We start from the raw sequence: 21,610 nt of genomic DNA on the forward strand, positions 1-21,610 counted from the left end.
CTGAGCTTTGCTCTTGGCTCTCTCTCAGTCCTGCAGATCACTTCCCTCAGTCTCTTCTGGCAGGATTGTAAATTACCTCAATAGGCTGGCTCCCCCTTGCCCAGGGCATGCTGCTCTGTTCTCACAGGGGACATGGCTTGGGGAGGGGTCTGAAGGGGTCTGGAGGTATCAGCAGGAGCAACAGCACGACTGTGTTGACAACACATCTAGCTGAGGGATGCCCTGCAGGCATAGACAACACATCTGGCTGAGGGATGCCCTGCAGGCATAGACCAGCAGCTGTACAATGTCTGAGAGATGACACGGCAGGGCCAGCCTGTCCCCAGTTAACTCCAGATGTGCACAACTGGCAGACACAGTCCCCTCGGGCAGGGAAGGAAGCGGGCACATCCCAGACAACGCTGGCTGGGCAGGACAGGGGACGTGGAGCTGCAGTCAGGCCACCCCCGGGAGCCAGTGTGAACCCTGCCGTTGCCCCGGCCAGGGCTGGCGATGCCCACTCGACCCCGTGGTGCTGAACATGGGCACGATCAGCAGGCGCAGCAGGAGAGTGTCAAAAAGGCAAAGTGTCATGGTGTTCTGCACTTCTGGAGGCACCATGGGGCCCAGGAAATTTCTTAGCTGATCCTGAATTCTCAAGATGTACCCCAAAGCTCTGCTCAAGTGGGAAATGGGTGGTGGGTTCATGGGGTGGGTGTCACAACTCCCAGGGTAAGGAGGCAAAGCATGACTGCCCCCAGCCTCTCAAAGGGGCCAGGAGCTCCCCTTGGCACCAAGGGGCTACAGGGCTCAGCCTTCCCCAGTAGCCAAGGCCCGTTGCAATGGCTGGGGTGCAGAGACCGAGTGGGGTGCTCCAGGAGTGGGGTCCACCCCAGGAAGGCCGTCCACCTTCTGAAGCACTGCACAGACTCTGCCCCAGGTCCAGCGCAGCTGGGGCGGCAGCAGCGAGCAGGCTTCGTGCAGCCGCCAAGATGTTTGCCGGAGCAGAGGCACGCATAAACATCTTGTTTAATCAAGGACTCCGAGTGAACACAGTGTACCCTGGCTCGGTGCGGAGGGAACAGATGCGGCCCTGCGGGGCAGGGGCCAGGGACACCGAGCGGCGGTGGCAGAGCGACCTCCCGTGGCACGGTCCCGACCGCGGGGTGCTCAGCGCCGTCACTGCGGCGGCAGCTGGAGAGAGGGGTCCCAAAACATCCGCCTTCCCTGCCCCGCCACCCTGCTCTGAAGGGAAGCTGTCCCCCGGCTGCCAGCGGGTCTGGCTGCATCCAGGACGGTCCCTCCGGCTGCCGTGCAGTGCAAGGCTTGGTTTGGCACAGCCCTGCTGCAGCCGTGCCGGGGTGGAGGGAGAGCTGGGAGAGCGCTGAGCTGCCCTGCCGGTGGGTCTGCAGGCGGTGTCCCCACAGCAGCGTTGTACCAAAACCTCGGCCGTGCCAACTGCTGTGTTCCCGGACAGGCAGCACGGGATCCCCTCGGGCCCTCCTGCCCTCCAGGAGTGGGGTGTTCAGGCTGGGTACCTCCTGTGTCCCGCCAGGCCCGTGACCGCAGCGAGGGCGAGGCGAGCTCAGAGCCCTTTCTGTGCCAGCCCCGGGCGTGCAGCGCGGGCACCCAACTAGCAGCTGCCCAACGCTGCCGGGTCCTGGGCCAGCGGGCAAGAAGACAGCTGATGGAAACACGGACCACAGCATCCCTCTGTGGTGGATCTGGATAAGGGCAGGCTTGGAAGAACTGCCGTCAAATTCAGGGGGCTTTTTTTGTTTGTTTGTTTGTTTGGGGTTTTTTTCCGGGGATCAGCTGACAACTAAGCATCTGAGTTGCTGTGTTTAAACCTGAACCTTTAAACACCATTTTCCTCTCTCCCCACCCCAGCACTGTGCTACACAAACTCCAGGTTTCTTCTGAAGCTTTATTTTAAGGAGAAGTTTCCAAGGACTCCTTTCACAAAGAATTGTGCTGTCAGGCTCTTTCTCTTCTTTTAATTTCATGAAAGGTGTTTCTTGTCCAGTGGTGACAAGATCCAAGAGAGCTTTGGAGAGCACTGTAAAGGCAGCCAGACTGTGGCTCTTCTTCCCACCCGCCTCATGCTCTGCTGCCGAGCCTGTTCCGTGGCTTCCCAGGCAATTAGTGGTTACAACACGCATCCACACAGTCGGCAAAACCACTCCAGCTTTCTGTCTGTCCTTGCTAACTGTTTCTGGTTTCTTAAGCCTTTGGTAATGATGAAATGACTGGGGATAATTTCCAGAGTGTAAGACCTGGGATCGTGTTTTTCTTCTAAGCAGCTGGTGTCCCTTAGGATAAAGCAGTGGGACAGGTCTGGATGGGTGAGCTTTACTCTGCATTTTCAGCCTCCATGCTCTTGGCAATCAGTTTGGAATTAACTGGCTTCTTAGCCAGGGTGGTGTTTGCTCTGTCAGCTGGTAACTGAAAAGCAGTGCCAATCACTTCAACCTCAGGCTTCCAGACCTTATTGCTTTATTTTTAGAGCACCTTCTAGCCCACTAGCAGCTGATCCGGTGTGAATTTCAAAGCCCTGTTCTTTAAACCCTGAAAGACAAAGATTAAGGGAGACACTTTCCTCGTAAAATAAACGCCAGAGCTTAGGGAAGGTCTCTGCAGAGCAGCAAGGAAGCAGAGACCCAGGACAGAAGTGGCTTGGTTCATACCCCTCTCTGCCAACATTTGGAAAGGACTTGAGGGGGAAGTACCGGCAAATCCACTAAGAAAAAACTGACAAAAGCAGTGCTGGGATTACATTTGGGAGGGCTGTCCTCTCCCTTCTCCATTGAGAGGAGTTTTACCATTCTAGCTCTGGAAGAAAGCTGCAGGACACCTGACTTACCTCTGAGCTTCAAGGGAGCCTTGCCATCCCTGGCTCTGGGCCTGGCAAAGTCGAAGAGGCAACCACCAACACTGCCCGAGATTTGGCAAACCCTGACTTACCACTGCTCCTCAGCAGGGGACTCTGGGCCTCTGTGAGCTGCAATTGCAGAGACGCAGGTGTGAGGAAAGGTTTGGGCCCATGCACAGTCCTGTTGTAACCCGAGGGGGTGATTAGATATTGGGGGGGGGGAAGGCAAAGGCTACCTAAGGGCCTTAGTAAGGTCATGGGCATTCCAGCAGTGTCAGAGCAGTGGAAAAGCAGCTGTTAACCCACTTGGGCACCATCAGCCATCAAGCACAGCACTGCCGGGACCTGCCCCCAGGCTGGCTGGTGTCTGTGGTCAGGGACAACCTGCCAAGGGAAACGAAGACACTGAGGAATTAAAATCAGCAGAGGACAAGAGTTTCCCTTGTCCTTGAGAGAGCACAGGACACCCCAACCTTTTACAGCTGGGAGCCCCTCAGGCTGATGACCTGGTGACCAAACCCAGGCAGACAAAGCTGCTGTCCGTGCTTTCCCAGGGCACAGGAAACTAACCCCAAGCAGGAAAGCGGCTTTTCCCCTTCCCTTCTCTTCTCTTCTTTCCTTTCCTCCATTTGCACCAAGCAAGGAGAAAAGTTCTTTGATAAGAGTTTGTGAAAATAGAACTACTATCAGGACGACTTCCATATAAGCTTAGGTTTCAGGGGACAGAGGTTGGTCGATGCCCTCTCAGGGTGTGTGAGCTGCAGATTGTCCCATAAATGCTGATGTGTTGATTTTGCAGTTGTGAAAGATTTTCACAAGGAACGTATCACCTGCCCCACTTTGCACTGATAATTCAATTGCCAACTCTGTGGAAGGGAAGAGATACAGTAAGGCCTACTCAGATGCTGCTTAAATCCTTGCTTTAAAAGACAGGATTTCCACCACATCCCCCCCCCCCCAGCATTACCAGTTCTTGTAACTTTTGTCCTGAGGTTTGAGTATTATCCAGTCTCTTCCAGATTCCATAATCAAGCACCTGAAAACCTCAGTGCACGTTTGACAATAAGTGTGATAATGGTTGCCTTTTATTAGAAAGCTTGAGAATGAGGCTTGGTGTTTAAAATGCAGAAGAACGTTATAATTAGGTGTCAACTTTAAACTGATCGATGTTAATGCCCCATAGGTCGGTAACACCCCACAAGCGTGTTTGTGTGCACAGCCTGACCCTGAGGACAGGCTTTTGGATGTGGACAGACAACCTCTGCAGGAAAGGGAAGTGTCTCCTCCACAGACCAGCAGGCAGCCCGAGGGCACTGCGGGTGCACCCGGCGGTGCTGGGCTCGGCCCCAGTGCTCCAGGGACGTGCCCAACGGTGCCGGGATCAGCCCCAGAACCTCCGGGATGCACCCAGAGGTGCCGGGCTCAGCACCCCGCAGGCTGCCGCCGCACCTGCCCAGGTGAGGCTGTCGCCGCAGCCCCTTCCCGGGGCGGGTTTCGCTGTCCCCGCACAGTCCGCACGTCGGTAGCGCCGCTGTCCCCTCGCGCCAGCGCAGCTCTGGTTAAGTGGCGGTTACAACACGCATCCGACACGGTCGGCAAAACCACTCCAGCTTTCTGTGCGTCCTTGCTAACCCCCTGTGGGTGTTTTAAGCCTTTGGTAATAAGGAAACCATTGGGGGTAATTCCGGAGCGGAGGGGCGGGACGACCCGGGACGGGCAGAGTGGGTGCCCCTCCGGGCTCCGCCGCAGGGCAGCGCTACGCTCCCCGGGGGAGGGTTCGGGCCGCCGCGGTCCCCTCACGTCAGGCGGCACCGGGCACGGGCCCGGCGCACAGGCCGCGGGCGGGGCGGGCGCGGTCGCCATGGAGACGCCGTCACTTCCGCGCGGCCCCGGGGGCGGGGCGTGGCGCGGCGCGCGCAGCGGTGCGGCCGGTGCTATGGCGCTGTCGCGCGCGGAGCGGTGGCTCGCGCTGCTGCTGCGGCTGCTGTCGCGCGCCTGCCTCGCGCTGCTCGCGCTGCTCCCGCCGCCGCCCGGGCCCGGCCCCGGCGCGCGCGCCGTCCCCCCGCCGCGGCGCGAGCTCCTGCTGCTGCCCGCGCGCCGCCTCGCGGCGCTGCTCCGCGCGCGGCAGGTACCACCCTGCGCCCCCGCGGGGGGGAGAGCGGGGGGGGGGGGAACGGGCACGGCAGGTACCACCCGGGGTGGGGGAGGAGGGGGGGACAGCGGGGACCGGGAGCGGCCCCGGGGGGCAGCCACGGGACTGTGACCGCTGTGTCCCCCTCGGAGAGTCTCGGCGGTGACGGTGTGGGGGGGACCGGGAGCGTCCCGGCCGCCCCAGCGCGCCCCTGACGGCGGTTCCCGCCCGCGGTCCGTGCCCAGGTGACCTGCATCGAGGTGGTGGAGGCGTACGTGGAGAGGATCAAGGAGGTGAACCCCCTGATCAACGCGGTCGTCAAGGACAGGTGAGCGGAGGGCGCGGCTGAGGGGATGCTGGGCTCGCCGCTTGCCCCCTTCCTTCAGGCCGGGGCGATGCTCCGCACCGAGGGCACGGGGAGCCCCGCGCGGTGCCCCCGGCGGGGGCTCAGCCGGGACGGTGCTCTCGGCTCCAGCACAGACCGGCGGGTCTCACCTCCCGTCACAAGCTCTTGCTGCAGTTGGGGTCTGCCCGCCCTGCGGGGACCCCGCTGCTCGCCGGTCCAGTGCCAGAACATCGCCCGCTGCCTCGTTGCAGGTTTGAGGAGGCCCTGCAGGAAGCCCAGCAGGTCGATAAGCTGCTTTCGGAAGGCCCTGGCGATGACTATCTGGAGGAGAAGTTCCCCTTGTTGGGAGTTCCCATCACTGTCAAGGAGGCCTTTTCTCTCCACGGTGGGTTTGCCTTTGTTCCACTCCGCTTCACAGGTTGTGACTCACCACCCCAGGGTGATGGGTGGCTGTGGCAGGTGCTTGGAGGGAAGCACTTTTCCTTTCCTTGGTCTGCACCAAGCTCTGCCTGGGCTTCTGTGTCCGTGTCCACTAGTAGCACACAGGTGCTGCAGAGCTTGTGGTGCCTCAGAGGAGCAGCCCTCGCTGGAAACCTCCTTCCTGCAGCCCCGGGTGGTGTCTGGGCACTGGCCCTGACACCTCCCTGTCAACCTTGGCACCGCAGGGATGCCCAACACCTCCGGCTTGGTCAACCGCCGCAACGTGATCGCCACCTCGGATGCCACCGTGGTGTCGCGGCTGAAGCAGGCGGGTGCCATCCCACTGGGTGTCACCAACTGCAGTGAGCTCTGCATGTGGTACGAGTCCAGCAACAGGGTCTACGGGCGGACCAACAACCCCTACGACCTGCAGAGGATCGTGGGTGGCAGCTCAGGTGAGCTCCGGCGTCTCGGCACGGTCCTGCACGACCGGCGGGTTTAAAACGCAGCAAGGGAAGGGTTGCGAATCTCTGCACGTGGCTTTAATGCGTCCCTGGGCTCCTGCAGAGCTCACAGGCCTCTTCCCTTGGCACTGCACTAGGGCTGCTGGGGGTCCAGCTACTTTGCCTCTTGTGAGTGTTTCACCTGGCATTGCTTCAGCTCACTCTGGCAGGAATATCCCTTTGGCCAAAATTCCCCATCTGTCCCCCAGCCACTGCTAAAGCAGGCATGGCCCCCGCCCCTCTGGGTCACTGTGAGGTGCTCCTGCTTTTGCTGGATGACTTGCACCATAAACCTGGGGGGTTTTGCCATGTTGTCTCCTGTGCAGGTGGGGAGGGCGGTGTCCTGGCAGCTGCCTGCTCAGTCATAGGCGTGGGCTCTGACATCGGTGGCAGCATCCGGATGCCCGCCTTCTTCAACGGGGTCTTCGGCCATAAACCCACGACAGGTAAGGGAGTGTGGGAGTCTCCTCCTCCCCAGCAGAAATGCCATGAGGTGGAATGGGGGGCTGTGGGATGAACTCGTCTGGGATACCCCTGTGCTGGTCTCTGGTGGGATTGCTGTAAGGGCTCAGGTAACTCCTTTGCATGGGACAAGCCCCCTGCGGGAGCACAGCCGGGCTTGGCAGCGGGAAGCCTTCGGTGGCAGAATGCCAGGAGCGTGGGAGACAGGGAGGGGTTTTACCCAGGTATTGCATCCTCAGCGTGGGACGTTTTCTCAAGGTTGGGATGTTTTTCTGGCTCTCAGTGTGCTGGCTGGGTGCTTTTCCTCCCTTCCCCCCACCCCCGTGCACCTTGCCATCAGCCCTCGTGAGGTGTGCAGTCCCTGGGGAACCACGTCGCCCGGTGCCCAGAGCCCCCCAGCAGGGCTGCCCTTGGTTGGAGGCGATGCTCAAGGTGGTACCCAAGGTCTCTCTGCTCGCAGGGGTGGTGCCCAACGACGGCCAGTTCCCAAACGCTCACGGGGTGCGGACCAGCTTCCTGTGCACGGGACCCATGTGCCGCTATGCCGAGGACCTGGAGCCTGTGCTGAGGGTCATGGCCGGGCCCGGGGTCAGCAAGTGAGTTGCTCCCACTGCTCCTGGCTGCTGAGCTGGAGTCAGCAGCTCTCTGGTCTGCGCAGTGGGTCAGTCCTTTGTACGAGACAGATCTGCACCCCACCCAGTTTGTTTGTTACTGATTTCCTTCCTTCGCAGCTGGGACTGTCCTTCCCACCACCCACGTGCTCTGGGGAACAGGCAGCCATGAGCAGACTGTTGGTTCCCTCTTTACTTGCAAGCTGGTTCTCAGTGCTGTCCCACGTGGCCCTCCCCTCCCGGGACTGGCCTTGCTCCTGGGTGTTACAGGGCCTTTTTCCTGTTGTTGAATGATGAGTTTTCCATCCCACACCACAGCCAGTTTGGTTCCTGCATAGGTCTGTGTAACCAAGAGCCTGCTATGTGGCAGGTGCCAGTGATGAGCAAAGCAGAGATGGGGCAGACAGGGCAGCCCTCCTTTGTGCCACAGCCTGCGAGTGGCTGTTGTCTCCATTGCCACTTCTGTTTTTCCCTGGCTCTTGTGCAATCCCAACCTTGGCCATGGATGGGGTTTGTAATCACAAGGTTCTTCTGGAGAGATAAGAATTTTCCCAACGGGAACTTGCTGGGACTGACAGGGCGGGAGAGCAGCTGGGTAGACCGTGGGCAGCAGGTGTCTGTGTGTCCTCAGGGTCTGACCTTGCCACCCTGGGAGGCAGAGCAGTGTCTCCTGAGGACACATTAACGTGTGTGAGCAGTTCTGGCAGCTGGGGAGGAGCCGGGGATGGGTTTGTGACAAAGCCCCTTTCCCAGGCTGAAACTGAATGAGAAAGTGTCACTGGAGAAAATCAAATTCCACTGCATGGATCACGACGGCGGGTCCGTTTTTGTGTCACCTGTGGACAAGGAGATCCTGCAGGCCCAAAAGAAGGTAGGAAGGAGCAGAGGTTGGTTCTTGCTGGGATGAGCCTGAAGATAGAACCTGGGGACACCAGTCGGAGGAGCCCTGGGGAGGGGAGGGAGCTGCTCTGTGTGTGGCTCCTGTGAGGACTGGCAGGATGGAGGGCTGGGGAGGCAGCTTTCTGTTCCAGTCCTGTGCTTCCAGGGGTTAAAATAGAAAGAACTTTTTCTTCTATGCTAAAGAAGAAACAAGGAGAAGATCTTGTGAGCAGATGCCCTTGCCCTCTTCTCTGTACTTTCCATGGGCTGATGGCAGCACCTCACAACCTCATGGAAACAAACCCTTCCTACTCATCCCTTCAGGTGGTGGAGCACATCGAAAGTGACCTGGGGGTCCGAGTTCAGCATGTGTCAATCCACAAGATGAAGTATTCTTTCCAGATCTGGTCAGCCATGATGTCGTCCAAGGACAGCAATGGAGAGGTGCGTCAGACCGAGCTGGCAAAGGCACAAATTTGGTGGCAGCAGGGAAGAATCAGCTGCCTGGGGCCAGCAGTGGAGAGCTGTAGGTTTTCCAGACCTGCCTGAGGGCTTCCCTTGCTCTGTTTGTCCCCCTAGCCCTCCCTTCATCTCTTTCCAAAGACACACAGCCCCTTCCCTTGCTCTCCCATGGGATGAGGCCATGGCTCCCAGCAGAGGAGCAGTGTGGTGTAGGGAGGGGAAGGTCATTTTGACACATTGACCTTCATGCAGGTTGGTAAGTCAGCCCAGCAGGGAGCATCCTGCCTCACTCTTGGCTCTGTACTGTGTCTTCTGACGTTGCAGGCTGGGATTAACACCTTTTAGGATGTCAGGACAAGCAGGGCATTAGCAGCTTTCCAGCAGCAGGCCTGCCTGTGTTATATTTCCCTTGAATTGCAGCCACTGTGCTATGCTCTGTGCACGCAGGGAGGTATTTTACAGAGAAAAACCCTCTCAGGAGTGTTGTACCTTGTGCATTCCTGGCACGTGGGGAGTGGTGGGAAACAACACAGCCCCATGCACTAAGGAGGGCACATCTGGCTACTCTGCCTCCTTCCTGGTCCCATGGCCATATCATAGGAGTAAATGCCTGGACATTATCTGGACATCATCCCTTGTATCATGCCCATTGGGTGCTGGAAGGTGCTGCATTGGGAGGCTCTCCCTCCTTCTTCCTGCCTCTGGCAGGGAGAGCTGCTCCTGCTGCCACCCTGGATCAGTGCTAGAGCTGTGGAGCACTCCTGATGGGCATCTCCTGTGTGAAAATGGGAAGGGCTCACATCAGGATAAGGGGACAGCTGGAATTTCACTGTCCCTTGCAGCCTGTGCCTCCCTGCTGTGTGCTGGCAGTGCTGACGGGGGGAGTGGGTGTGTTACAGGAGGCACAGCGATTCACAGACCTGCTGGGGGACCACGGGAAGCCGGTGTGGCCGCTGTGGGAGCTGATGAAGTGGCTCGTGGGGATGTCTTCTCACACCTTCCCAGCTATTGGTGAGGCTGGGGGGAGCCCTGGGAAGTGCAGAGGCAGTGGTGGGGCAGATGAGTTGTTAAATACAGGTAGTCCCAGTGCCTAGCAAAGGGACTTGGGGTTTGTGCTGAGCAGCTTCAGCCTGGTTTTGTAATGGCACTCAGTGTCTTTGAGTCACATTCAAGCTTGAGGGAGAGTTGGCTGGATCTTTGATGCATGGGAGTGGGTATCCTAGGTGAGGATGATGAACTCCTGCTGTGAGCCCTGTCAGAACTGCTGGGGAGTCTAGAGGGAGCCAGTCAGGGTCTGCACTGATCTGATTTCATAGCAGCAGGTACCAGAGAACCCTAATCAGTGCAGTTGGGCTGTTGTCTAATGAGTGCTGGTGGCTCTACCAGCTCTGCTCAACCCTGGCACCTGGAAAGCTGGAAATGAGGGGCAGGCTGAAAGCTTGTCCCTTGGCAGAGCTGGGGGGATGCTGCCCACAGAGTCATGCCAGGGGCAATCTGCTGTGGGTACTGGTGGGCAGGGGGACTTGGGGGGTGCACTAGGACTGGGGGATGCTGGGTGTGGCCAGGCAATGTGCTTTCTGCCCCACATAGCCCACAGTCTTCTCGCTCTATGTCCCTATTTATACCCTTTCCCTGCAGCCCTGGGGCTGACAGAGAAGCTGATGAAGCTCAACCACAGTGGGAATGCCAAGCTGGTGAGCATGGGGAAGAGCCTGCAGGAGGAGATGGAGGCACTGCTGGGGCAGGACGGGGTGCTCCTCTACCCCTCACACCCCACCATCGCCCCCAAGCACCACTCCCCCATCTGCATGCCCTTCAACTTCGCCTACACAGGTGAGCAGCTCTGGCTCTTGTGGGGTGCAGGTAGGGCTGCCCAGGCTGGCAGCCAGGGTGTTGTACCCAAAGTGTTCCCATTGCTGACGGTGGGGTGTGCAGCACAGAGAGGGATCTGGCTGCTCCACAACGAGGGTTGTCACGCTTTGTGCCACGTGGCATCTTTCACCTGCTGTCCACAGCAGGGCAGGTCTGAGTGATGTGTCTAATCTCAGGGGCCACTGTGCCCCAGAGGTGTTCCAGCTACCCCTGTGGTTTAGCAGGAACCTGAGAGCCAGCATATCTTGGGGTACAGTCTGGGGCTCCCTGCATGGCTTCCCTGTGGCCCGAGCACCTTGGTGCTAGTGCTGGTGTCAGTGCTGCCTGGCTTTGGAGGGATGGAGGAGCAGTGTCCCAAACCAGATCTTGGCATGCCATCCCTCGTAGGTGCTATTTGCAGATACAATGTGTACACTGGGAACCTCTGGCCAGTGATATCCCTTGTCACCATGTCACAGCACCACTGTGTCAAGCACCAGCTCCCAGGAGTAACACAACATGCCCAAGGTGGGAGAGCCAGGCAGTGGTGTATCCTGGTCACTGTGCTCACTCTGATCCATCCTTTTCTCTTCCAGCCATCTTCAATGTCCTGGGCCTGCCGGTGACACAGTGCCCACTGGGGCTGGGCAGCGAGGGGCTCCCACTGGGCATCCAGCTGGTGGCAGCCGCCTACAACGACCACCTGACACTGGCAGTGGCCCAGTACCTGGAGAAGGCCTTCGGAGGATGGGTTTTGCCAGGGAAAGTTTAGCCTTGGGAGGCAGGAACAGACAGGGTGGTGCCCAGCGAGGCGGTGGCAGGTGCTGATGTTCCCTTTGCATCCCACTGCGCCCTCCTGGGAGCAGCTGGCGGTGCCTCCGGCCATGGGGCAGCCGGGCTGTTGCTGTTGGATTCTTCATCCCTGCAGCACCTTCTGTCAGGGAGAGACCTGCCCTCCCTGAGCCCCTCAGGAGCCCCGGTGCTGCAGGCTGAGGACGTCCTGCCCGCAGTGGGCATCCACCTTTTCCTGGCCATGGAGATGGCCAGCGCTGTAACCCTTGCTGCTTTTGAAGATGCTGAGTGTGATCTTGGCAGAGGAGATGCTGCCAGACTGCTGGGGGGCAGCCACTCAGCCCCTCTTGGGGCCCCCCTGGGCAAATGAGGGTCCTCCTTGGCCTGACCCTGCCCACAAGACTGGACTGTGCCTGCAGCACCCAGGCTTGGCAGCCCCCCTGGTCTGCTGCAGCATTCCCACTGCCCTCTGACCGAAAAGGGAGAGGGGCTGAGGGGGCTGGGCTGAGCCCTACGCCCGCCTCACCAGAAGTGCTTTGTGGGGTAAGGGGTGCTGGGCTCTGCCATGTGTGCAGCTCCGGAAGGAGCTGTTGCTCTGAGAGCATTTGTAGCACTGGATAAAGTATCTCCTGCCTGTTTCTTCCCCTTCTGTCTGGGAGGGATCACCCCTGCCACCTGCCCTGCCAAGCTGCCTGGCCTCTGCCCCAGGAGTGGACATGGGCAGCGATGTGGGGAGCTGTCTGGGTGGACAGCAAGCACAAGGTGTTCTCATTGAGCGTGGTATTAAAGAGTCTGTCCAGTCTGCTGTGGCCATGTGTCCTTGTTCCTGATGGCTGTCACCCTGCCAGCTGCCACTGGGCACTGGCCCCATCTCTGCTCAGGATGTGTGGGATCTGCCCAGTGCTGCTGGCTGTTGGAGCAGTGCAGGCACAGTAGTGGAGGTGCTGGCATTGACCCCAGGTGTGGCACTCGGACACTGTGGGCCTCTTGTTTTGGAATGCCCTAGCTGATGGTGACTGCTCGGCCCCTGGCAGCACTGAAGAGTGCCAGCAAGCACCACATGCTGCCATCCATGGCTCCATTAGCCCTTTAATGGTTGCAACAGCTCTTGGGAAGCTTTAAGTCTGGCTGCTTTCTGTCCCAATGGGCTGCCAAAGACCTGGGGCTCGTGGGGTGATGCACAACCACATGCAGGTCCCTTGGGGTCTCTAGGGCAGAGCTGTAGTCTCAGCCCTGTGTGTCCAGACTGCAGCACTAGTCTTGGCAAGGATAAAACTTGTTGTTGGTTTTGCAGGGACGCCCTGGCCTGTGTCTGCCCTGCTCTGTGTTGCCCCTGGCCCGACCCCCATGCTCCTTTCTGTCCCCGGGCCACTGATGGTCCCTGCAGGGGGGGTGCAGGGTGCTGGGATGGGGTGCAGGCAGCATGCAGCAGGGTGCTGGCACTGGCTGTGTCTTGGCTCTGGCGTGCAGAGGGCACTGCTGAGCACCCATGGCCCTCAGGGATGCTGCCAACAAGGAAGGAAGGAAGGGAAAAAAAACAAACCCTGGCTCAGGAAAAAACGCAGAAACCACCAAAGCCAAATCACATGTCATTGGACGTCTCCCAGCGCAGGGGCACAGAGGACTCAGACCTGTCCCCAGTCTGGAGGGAGCCTGGCAGCTGAGCAGCCCCTGATGACGCTTCCAGTGAACGCTCAGAGCCGGATGTGGGGCTGCTGAGCTGAGGGTGTTGCGTTTTACAGAGCGTGGTGGGCACAGGTGGGTTCCTGATACAGCAGGGACCAGCGAGGAACTGCGTGGGTCAAGGTAGGGGGGAGCACCAGTGCCTCAGGTGCCATGACAACAGGGATGCAGGCAAAGGAGGGGATGTTGTGGAGAGGGGGTTAAATCCCCACAATCTCAGCCAATGGGATATCCACCAAGCCATACTTTTACGGTTGCTACAACACGGGGAGGGTTGCTGAGGTTTTCCCTCTGGCCAAGGCAGAAGGGGAGCAGGTGTGCTGGGGTCATTGTGGGGCTGGCAGGGACTGGCCCGTGGCCACCCTCACTGCTGTGGAGGCACTGTCTCCCCTGTGCTGCCTCCAGCAGCTGGAGAAGCCCTGTCCCTGCCTCTGCAGGCAGCCGGTCCATCAGTTCTCCAGTTCTGTGCCCCCGGTCCTGGGGACTTCTCCCTCCAGGCAGCAACGGTCCTGCCTTCGCTGGGCTCTGCTGCTAAGCTGGGAGGGCTCTTGCTGGCTTCGGGGTGGGGGCAATCCCTAAACCCACTGCCTATGCTTGGGCTCTGGAGTTTCAGAGGTCTTGCCTCTGAGCCCTCGCCCGTGGTTTGCAACTGCATGTCCCTGCTTGTTGGCTGCTCCTCCTTGTTTCGAGCTCTGAACGCTGCAAGGGACAGAAAACAGGGACAGCATTTTGTACCTGCCTGCCGAGGTAGCTGCACTCGTAACATTAGCACCGAGTCAGTGTGAAATGGGAAGAGCGAGAGGCAGCAGCTGCAGTGAGCCAGCCCCGCGGGTGTCCTGTCTGGCCAGGGGATTCTCCCATCCCTTTGCCTCTGGAGGTGGCCCCAGGCTCCCCACCTTCACAGGCGGACGTGTCCCCGCAACCAGGAGGTTGGCACTGGTGGTGGCCTCAAAGCCCTTGTACATCTCCCCCAGGAGAGGAAGGTTACCTCCGTGGCCAACAACAATAGGGAAAGATTCCTGGTAGCTGAATCACGGGGCAAGGCCATGGTAAGGAGGGGCTGGCCAGGTGTCAGACAGAGGTGCCCAGTGGGACAAGCCTCTGCTGTGGTTCACAGGACTGAAGTCTCTGCTAACAGCCCCAGGGGGTCCCTCGGGGTGTCCCATTGTACCTGGTTGGGTGCCAGAACACACGGGGCACTCCCCAGGGAGGCTGTGGGAGGGCTGGGGGTGTCCTGGCAGCGGTGTCACCGGTTGTGCCAGTGTGAGTCATGCCCAGAGCTGGGCTGAGTCACCTCCACAGTGGTGTGAGCATCGAGTGAGGAGGTTTCACAGACCCACATCCCCGTGACGTCGGCAGCCTCTCCGTAACAGGCACCTCTGTGCCACGCTGGGCATGCAGACTCCATGGGCAAGGCTTGCCTGTGGCTGGTGTCGCTGGCTGAAGCTTTTCGAAAAAAATATCCTTTCTCTAACCACAGGTCCCAGCTGCCCATCATGTCTGCAGGTGGCAGAACAGCTCCAGCACACCCATCCCTCACCACAGCCCTCGGTGCGGCGGCGTAGCGTGGGGACAGATGGACGGGCCGTGGTGGGATGAGCCCTGCCCTGCACCTGCTGCTGTCCCTGGCCAGCTGCTCCCTCCTCTGGGGTAAGCTGGTGCTGGAGGCTGGGGGGACCCTGGGTGCAGGGCAGGGGTGGCACAGGACACCTCTTAGAGCTACAGAAGGTACCTGTGGAGAGGAGGGGACCGAGTGGTTTTCAAGTTGGGAGAGGAAAGAAAACCCCAGGATCAGCAGCAGCTGTGTCAGGGTGCCGGTGCCTTTGGCAGGAGCATGGAGAGGGTTCTCTTGGTGTGTGAGGCATAGGGGGGATTGCAGATGCTGAGCATCCTGCTGCAGAGTCAGTGTTTGCCCGCCGTTGCCGAGCTGAAGCTGGGGATTGTGGGAGCGGGAACCTGTGCAGCATAACCATGCAGTGACTGGCCAAGGAGGGGACCCTGCAGAGCAGAGCAGAGCTGCCTGACACGCCTCTGCCCCCTCCCAGGGATGCTGCTGCGGCCACGGCGCGTGAGGCTGGAGGCACAGAACTTCCACGTGTGGCTGCGGTGGGAGCCGGACCCCAGCTCGCCCAGCCATGCCACCTATCAGGTGGAGTGGAGGAAGCGGTAGGTGGGGAGGAGGGGGCAAAGGGTCTGGTCCCCCAACACCCTGACAGAGGCTGTTGGGGACCCTTGGTAGCCAGAGGGTTGCTGTCTGGCAGTAAATAACACAGAGGAACAGAGCAGTGGAGTTGGACAGGGATCGGCTCATCCCACCCCTGCACAGGTAAGGTCAGCTCAGGACAGTGTCCTGTTGGGTTTTGAACACCTTCAGGGATGGAGCCTCCACACTTCTCTGGGCAGCTTGGTCCCTTTCCTGGTCACTCTGCCAGTAAAAAACAAAGGGGTGGCTTTTGTGCTGGGGTTTTGGGTTTGAGGTTTTTTTTCATTATGCTGAATGGGATTTCTTGTATTTCAACACGTGGCACCTGCCTCTCATCCTTTTGCTGGGCATTGCTGAGAGGAAGGCTTCATCTTCTTTTCTCCATTGTGTTGATAAGACCCCTCACCCAAAGCCACCTTTCTCTGAGCCTCAGCAGTCACAGGCCTCCCTCACAGCACAGAGCCTCAACCCCTCGGTGGGCTCTCCCTGCCCACATGTGTTTCCTCATCGCAGAGAGCACAGGTCAGGCTGTAGTGCCAGGTGCCATCTGTCCCCAGGAGGGACTCGACTTGCTGGTGACACCTCTCCTCACACATCTCAGGACATTGTTGACCGACACCTCAGCTTTCCTACGCTTCCTGCCTTGGCAGGGTGGCAGTGGCTGGGCAGCCCTCCCTTTGGGCTGGGGAGGTGCCAAAAAGGAGCAATCCCTGTGCTTTCTCCCTGGGCAGGACCTCGAGCTGGATCAAGGCAGATGCCTGCAGGGGGAACAGCACTGGCTCCTGGGAGTGTGAGTTGTATTTTGACAGGATCCATGATATCTACTGGGCACGGGTGAGAGCGGTGGCCGGAGGCGAGCAGTCTGAGTGGGCCAGTTCCAGCGAGCTGCAGCTGTACAGAGACAGTAAGGACAGGGGAGCTCCTCCAGCTGGGCTCTTCCTGGGAGGGGAAAAATGGGGGGAGAGATCCTTGAAGAGAGCTGGTGGGATACGGTGAGAAATCATATGAGGATACTGGTGGGAAAAGTGCTAAGAGCTCTGACCGGAGGAAAGGGATGGGGCAGAGCTGCTGGAGGAGGACTGGGTGAAGAGCAAGGGGACAGAGGAGGCACACTGAGGTGAGGACGATGGATGGGAGGCCCAAGGCCAATAAGACAATGTGAGAATTTGGGTTTCTGGAGAATGCAGTGAGTTCGGGAAAAGAGGATGCACCTCCAGGCTTGGCTTTTGAAAGGTGTTTTTGCTCCAGCAAGATGAAGCTGGGACAGGAGGGGCAGGCAGGGGCAGCCCCTCTGGTGATGCCTTCACTTTGGCTGCCATGTTCACCAGGCGGAGGAATGTGCCACTTCTCAGTCACAAACTGTCATGTCCAGAAAGCCAGAAGGTTTCTTGGGGTCAGGAAAGACTCAAGACCACTGACACACCTCACAGGGGGTTGTTGCATGAACCAAACATGCCAGTGGCTAAATGGGGTCGACATTCGTTGCTTGGGTTCCCTTGTTCATTCCCTCTGCATCCAACTGGCATGGAAATGGGTGTGCTCACCTAGAATGTGATTACTGCCCTCAGCAGTGGGTCTCCAGGCCCTGGGGGATGGGTCAGGGGTGAAGGGCTTGGCACTGGGAGCGGTGGTGCCACAGGTCTGTCGGTGTGAGGAGGAAGCAGAAGCAGTGTTGGCTGTCATGAAGAGGTGGTTGCTGCCCTTCCTAAAGCTGGTTTCACAGCACAAAGTGCCATCAGGCGAGACCCAAGGAGCTTCTGCACACTGGGAGGAGGATGTCAGATAGAAAAATATCATTTCTAGAGAAACAAGATGCCTGCCTTCTTTTGAAGGGCTTAGTTTTCTTCTTTTCTTTTTTCCCCCTCCCTGTAGCAATTGTGGGGCCCCCCAAGTTGTCCTGGCTGCTCCGGGATCAAATCCTCCACGTGAACATCGCCATGCCACTCACTCCCTACCAGAGAAGAACTGGTTCCTACAAGCCAGTGGACCGAGTGCTGCTGAAACTGTGGTACTGGCTGCACCTGTACGAGGGGGACCTGCTCATCCAGCAGGTGTGTGGCAGCTGGGCAGGGCTCGGAGTGTGTGGGGCTTGCATGAGACTTCCTGGGGCAGCAAAGCTGCCATCTCGGGTTGCCTTGGTGTGGGGGTGCCTGTGCCCCAGCCCTGCCCACACCTGGCTGCTCCCCCAGTCTGGGGCTCACACCCCAGCAAGGCAGGAGACCCCTTTCCTCCCTCAGACTGCATGGGTAAGGAGAACCTGTGACGGGTTCTGTTCAGATGAAAGGTGATGCCACAGTGGTTCCAGAAGGCGCTCTGGGACCTGAACACCTTCTGGGGTGAAGAACCAAGCACTGGAGGTGCCAGGGAGCAAGGGCTGTGGAGCAAGTGGGACACTGAGGCTGCGCTGGGCAGTGGAGCCATGCACAGCCACTGTGGTCACCTGTCCCATCGACTTCCAGGTGCCCTGCAAACGGAGCAGCGAGGAAATGCCGTGCACCTTCGGGCCCCTGAAGCCCAGCACACGGTACTGTGTCCGGACGGCAGCCGCTGGCATGGCCAGGGAGAGGAGCCGGGAGGCCGAGCAGTGCCTGGTGACTCCGGCCGGCCCCCCAGGTGGGAGGAGCGCTCTCGCCAGCTCAGCCGGCGCGGTTGCATCTCGGGTCCTGCAGTCTTGCGTGTGGGTCCCTCACCCCCAGCCACTGTGATCAGGGTTGTGACCCAGCACTGCCCTGTGGGGACCTCTCAGGGCGATGCTGTCTCAGCCTCTGCCTTGGGCTTGCCTCCTGGAACATCCCAGCCTGCCACGAGGGCTCCAGGGGAAACACTGGCACAGGGTGGGCCGGGAGGGATGTGCTGGTGTCTTTCCACCCATCAGTCTGCCGTGACCTCCCAACAGGCTTTCCCTGGCTCCCTGCCGTGCTGAGTGCCTTCTTTGTGCTGCTGCTGCTGAGTGTGGCCGGGTTCTGCTTCATCCAGCTGCACATATTCCTTAAACCCTCGGAGATGCACCTCCCACAAACACTGGTGAGTGACGATCCTCCTCCAGCCTCTGCCCCATGTGTGCCCCAGCTGAGCTGGGATACCCTCTGTTTGCAGGGGCTCAGCACCTCCTTCCCTCCACCTCTCGCCCCACCAAGCCCATCTTGGTAGCCAGGTGCCTCCTCTGCTGTCCAAACCACCGTACCCCCATGGGAAGGTACTGGTGGAGTGCATCAGCCAGCTGTGGGTCACAGTGCAGGAGGGGTCTCAGCAGCACAGCCCCCAGGCTGGCAGGGGTTTTGGCTGGCTGAGGCTGACCCTGTCACTGCTTCTGTCCCTGCAGGCACTCCTGAACAACGAGCTGAGTGTGGCCATCCGGATGCCTTCCCTCGAGCTTGAGGAGGAGCCACTGGCCCTGCTCCTGCAGACTGTGCTCTCCTCCTGTGGGCCACCTGCGGCAGGACAGGCATCGCCCACGGTCCCACTGTTCCTCCAAGGCCTCCCACAGGACATGACCGGCTACTGTGCCAACGGGTTTGGCCTGGGCTGCCCCACGGGAAGCGACCCATCCTGCACCCACAGCCTGCTGGAACATGCCTTGGGCTCCCAGGTCCCATCACAGCTGGAAAAAGATAAGGAGAAAAGTGACGGGGATGATGTGCCGGAACAGCTGGTGCCAGTGGGACTGACCAGAAACAGCTACATAGGTGACAGGGAGAGCTGTACACCCGAGACATGGCCCACCCTGCACCTCCAGCTGTATTCTAAATGCCAGTGCCCAGCCCCGGGAGTAGGCAACCGCCTTCCTCTGCCCATGCCCTGCAGGAGCTGCAGTCAGGAGGACCTGCGGGAGGGCCTTGGCATGGCCAGGCACTGGGTCCCACTCAGCTCCGTGAAGCTGCCGGCCAGTGAGGAGGAGGAGGGAGGGCAGCTCCTCTGCGCTGTCCGGCCCCTGCCTGGCATTAGGACTGAGCCAGGTGACAGCACCATGCAGCGAGGCCACTCAGTGCAGGCAGCACTGGGCATCCCCAGCCCCTGCCAGCCACCACCTTCGCCCTGCAATGTCCTGCAGGCAGCTGCTTTCTCCGGCTACGAGCCACGTGCCCCACCTGGGCCACCGTGAGTGGGGGCACCCCGGGGATCTCTGGGAGCCCCCAGCTCCCAGCACAGCCCAAGGTGCCCCCCAGCCATGGTGGCTGCCTGCCCCAACCTGCTGGTGCCAGGCTGGGGACAGGGCAGGGGCAGGTTCCAGCGGGCAGGCACAGGCGTGCTCCAGGCTCGGCTGCCATGGATGGGCAGGATCCGCATCTCCAGAGCTTCCCTTCCAGGGTTGTGGTGCTATGGAGCCAAAGCATAAGGAGAAGAGACCAAAGTTCAACTCCCAAAACTCTTATCTATTTATCTACTTGTATGTGTGTATATGTGGTACAGTATCTATACTAATGCAAACTTATGCAACACTCATATATAAACCCTCTTTAATGAAAGAGGAGATTGGGGTTTTTTACTTCTCTGGAAATACTGACTGTGTGCTGGAGTTGTTTTTAAATATCACTCATTTATTACAGAAAGCTGGCTTCTGTGCTCACTGTTTCTGTGTTACAGACCCAGCACAGCCGTGTCTGAACAGCAGCTGGGAAAGGCACTGGGAAAACCGGGGGAAGGTCAGCAAACCCTTTCTGTCCTGATACCTTTCGTTTGAGACTGGTGACTAAAACGTTTCCACCTTTGGAGCTGCACTTTGGGTTGTTGTTTTCTGTGTACACACGGCCATCTAGTGGAACCGTGGAACGGTGACATTTGGGAACGTCCACTAGATAGCGGTGTGTACTTGAAAAAGACGTAAATGCATCATGGTTCTCTCCAGACCACCGAATGTGGAGATCCAAAGTCGAAAACGTCCTCAGTTCAGTTTTGGGAAACAGACTTTCAATTTCGGCGCTGGGCTCCTGCAAGCGAACTACAGCCCTTTCCCCCAGGAAGGAAAGCCCATACCCTCAGTGTCTCAGGTGCAGATGGTGGCCCAGGTGGGCTGCCCCGGGGCACTCCACAGGCAGCAAGACTTTCTGTCCTGAACCCTTTTGTCTGGGAGCAGTCTTTGGCTGTATTCAATTTTGGGAGAGGGGAATCCCCCTTGTGCTGTGCCACAGGCTGGCATCAGTGGAGTTTAGCTCTGCTGACAAATCCAGGCTCCTGGACTGATGAGATTTACTCTGGATCTGGGAACAGGTGAGAAACTGGTGTCCACGTCCACTGTGTTGGAGGTGCCAGGCTCGCACTGGGGCACAGCCAGTGCTCTGATCACAGCTGGCCAGGTCTCTGCAGATCAGAAGAGAACCAGCTCTTTCCTGAATCTGTGGCAGGGCAATGGTGCTGGGATCCCCACAGGTGATTCAGGCAGTTACTCACTGGCAGCAGAGGCTCGCCCTGGCCCAGGGGTGGCTGAAGCAGCTGGGATGTCCCCACTGATATGAAAGAGTTGTTCATGCAGAGTGGAAAAAGGCAGAAGGCTCGTGACATTTCAAGATGGCATTTAGCATCTGAAGTTTCCAATCTCTTGGATGCAAGAGGGGTTTTTCTGCTTTGCCTCAGAGGTGCAAGCAGCATGTGGGACTCTGCAGAGCCACAGAGAGAAAAGGTGGGACTGAGGTCCCAGCATGTCCCAACAGAGACCTCTGTGCAGCGAGGGGTCTGGGTGGAGTGCCTGGATGTTTTGCTCTACCTGACCAGGTATTTTGTGCTGAGCAGGATGGAGCTGGGTCAGGTGTAAGCCCCCAGCCCCAAGCAGGCCCCCAGCCTCAGGCAGGCCTGGCCAGTCCCTCCATCAGCACTGCAGCCTCAGGCACGTGCATACACCCACCCGGCTCCTGCCTCAGCATCCCACACTGCCTCCACAGCACGGAGAGGGGTGAGCCAGCGACCAGGCCTCAGGCACCCAGCCCACCCCACAGCACCATCATCTCTGAGGTCAGATGCCATCCTGGTGCCAGCCTCGGGCCCAAGGCACAGCGCTGTGCCCGCAGGTCCTGGTGCGGGGGCTGGTGAAAGCTCTGACTCACCCCATCAACGGGCTGTTCCTGCCTTCTCTCCGTGCTGTTTTCAGCTTCTGCCAGTGCCAGATCAAAGCAACGAGAGAGATGCAGCTGCAAACAGCTCTTTATTAGAAACAGCAGGTTCAGGACTTTGCAAGAGGGTATTTCTTATTACTAATTCTTGGAGAGCGGAGCTGCCAGCCTACGAAAATGCTGGAGAGGGGAAAATTGCTGTGTGGGGGCTAATGGGGCTTTCACAGCCTCTGCATGGGAACCATTGTGCCTGACAAACATGGGGAACGTGGTGGCCCCTGAAACAACAGGGGAAAATCAAGCTTTAATGTTTTGCAGGCTGCCAGTACCAAGGAACATTTGCCTTTGAAAGCCACAGGAGGTAGAGCTACA

At 59.0% G+C, this 21,610-nt stretch overlaps 2 protein-coding genes across 5 annotated transcripts; both read left to right on the plus strand.

Moving 5' to 3' along the window:
- Positions 1 to 4,023: 4,023 nt before the first annotated feature.
- Positions 4,024 to 12,111, plus strand: FAAH2 (fatty acid amide hydrolase 2). 2 transcript variants are annotated; one of them, XM_032702163.1, is made up of 11 exons: positions 4,024 to 4,308; positions 5,228 to 5,310; positions 5,580 to 5,713; positions 5,994 to 6,203; positions 6,578 to 6,697; positions 7,174 to 7,309; positions 8,078 to 8,195; positions 8,528 to 8,647; positions 9,565 to 9,676; positions 10,304 to 10,498; positions 11,113 to 12,111. In XM_032702163.1, the coding sequence occupies exons 1-11, from the start codon at positions 4,024 to 4,026 to the stop codon at positions 11,286 to 11,288; spliced, it is 1,689 nt and encodes a 562-aa protein (XP_032558054.1). In that variant the 3' UTR covers positions 11,289 to 12,111. The 2 variants fall into 2 exon arrangements, with proteins under 2 accessions (XP_032558054.1, XP_032558055.1); XM_032702164.1 differs by lacking the exon at positions 4,024 to 4,308 and adding an exon at positions 4,788 to 4,979 and having other exon boundaries at positions 11,113 to 11,946.
- Positions 12,112 to 12,879: 768 nt separating this feature from the next.
- Positions 12,880 to 19,707, plus strand: LOC116794081. 3 transcript variants are annotated; one of them, XM_032702419.1, is made up of 8 exons: positions 12,880 to 13,114; positions 14,472 to 14,641; positions 15,037 to 15,157; positions 15,926 to 16,098; positions 17,067 to 17,245; positions 17,654 to 17,807; positions 18,091 to 18,218; positions 18,517 to 19,707. In XM_032702419.1, exons 2-8 carry the CDS (start codon positions 14,587 to 14,589, stop codon positions 19,294 to 19,296), a joined length of 1,590 nt encoding a protein of 529 aa, XP_032558310.1. In that variant the 5' UTR covers positions 12,880 to 13,114; positions 14,472 to 14,586; the 3' UTR covers positions 19,297 to 19,707. The 3 variants fall into 3 exon arrangements, with proteins under 3 accessions (XP_032558310.1, XP_032558311.1, XP_032558312.1); XM_032702420.1 differs by having other exon boundaries at positions 12,880 to 13,066; XM_032702421.1 differs by lacking the exon at positions 15,037 to 15,157.
- Positions 19,708 to 21,610: the final 1,903 nt, after the last annotated feature.

The sequence above is a fragment of the Chiroxiphia lanceolata genome, chromosome 14, assembly GCF_009829145.1.
Source record: "Chiroxiphia lanceolata isolate bChiLan1 chromosome 14, bChiLan1.pri, whole genome shotgun sequence".
Taxonomy (NCBI): Eukaryota; Metazoa; Chordata; class Aves; order Passeriformes; family Pipridae; genus Chiroxiphia; species Chiroxiphia lanceolata.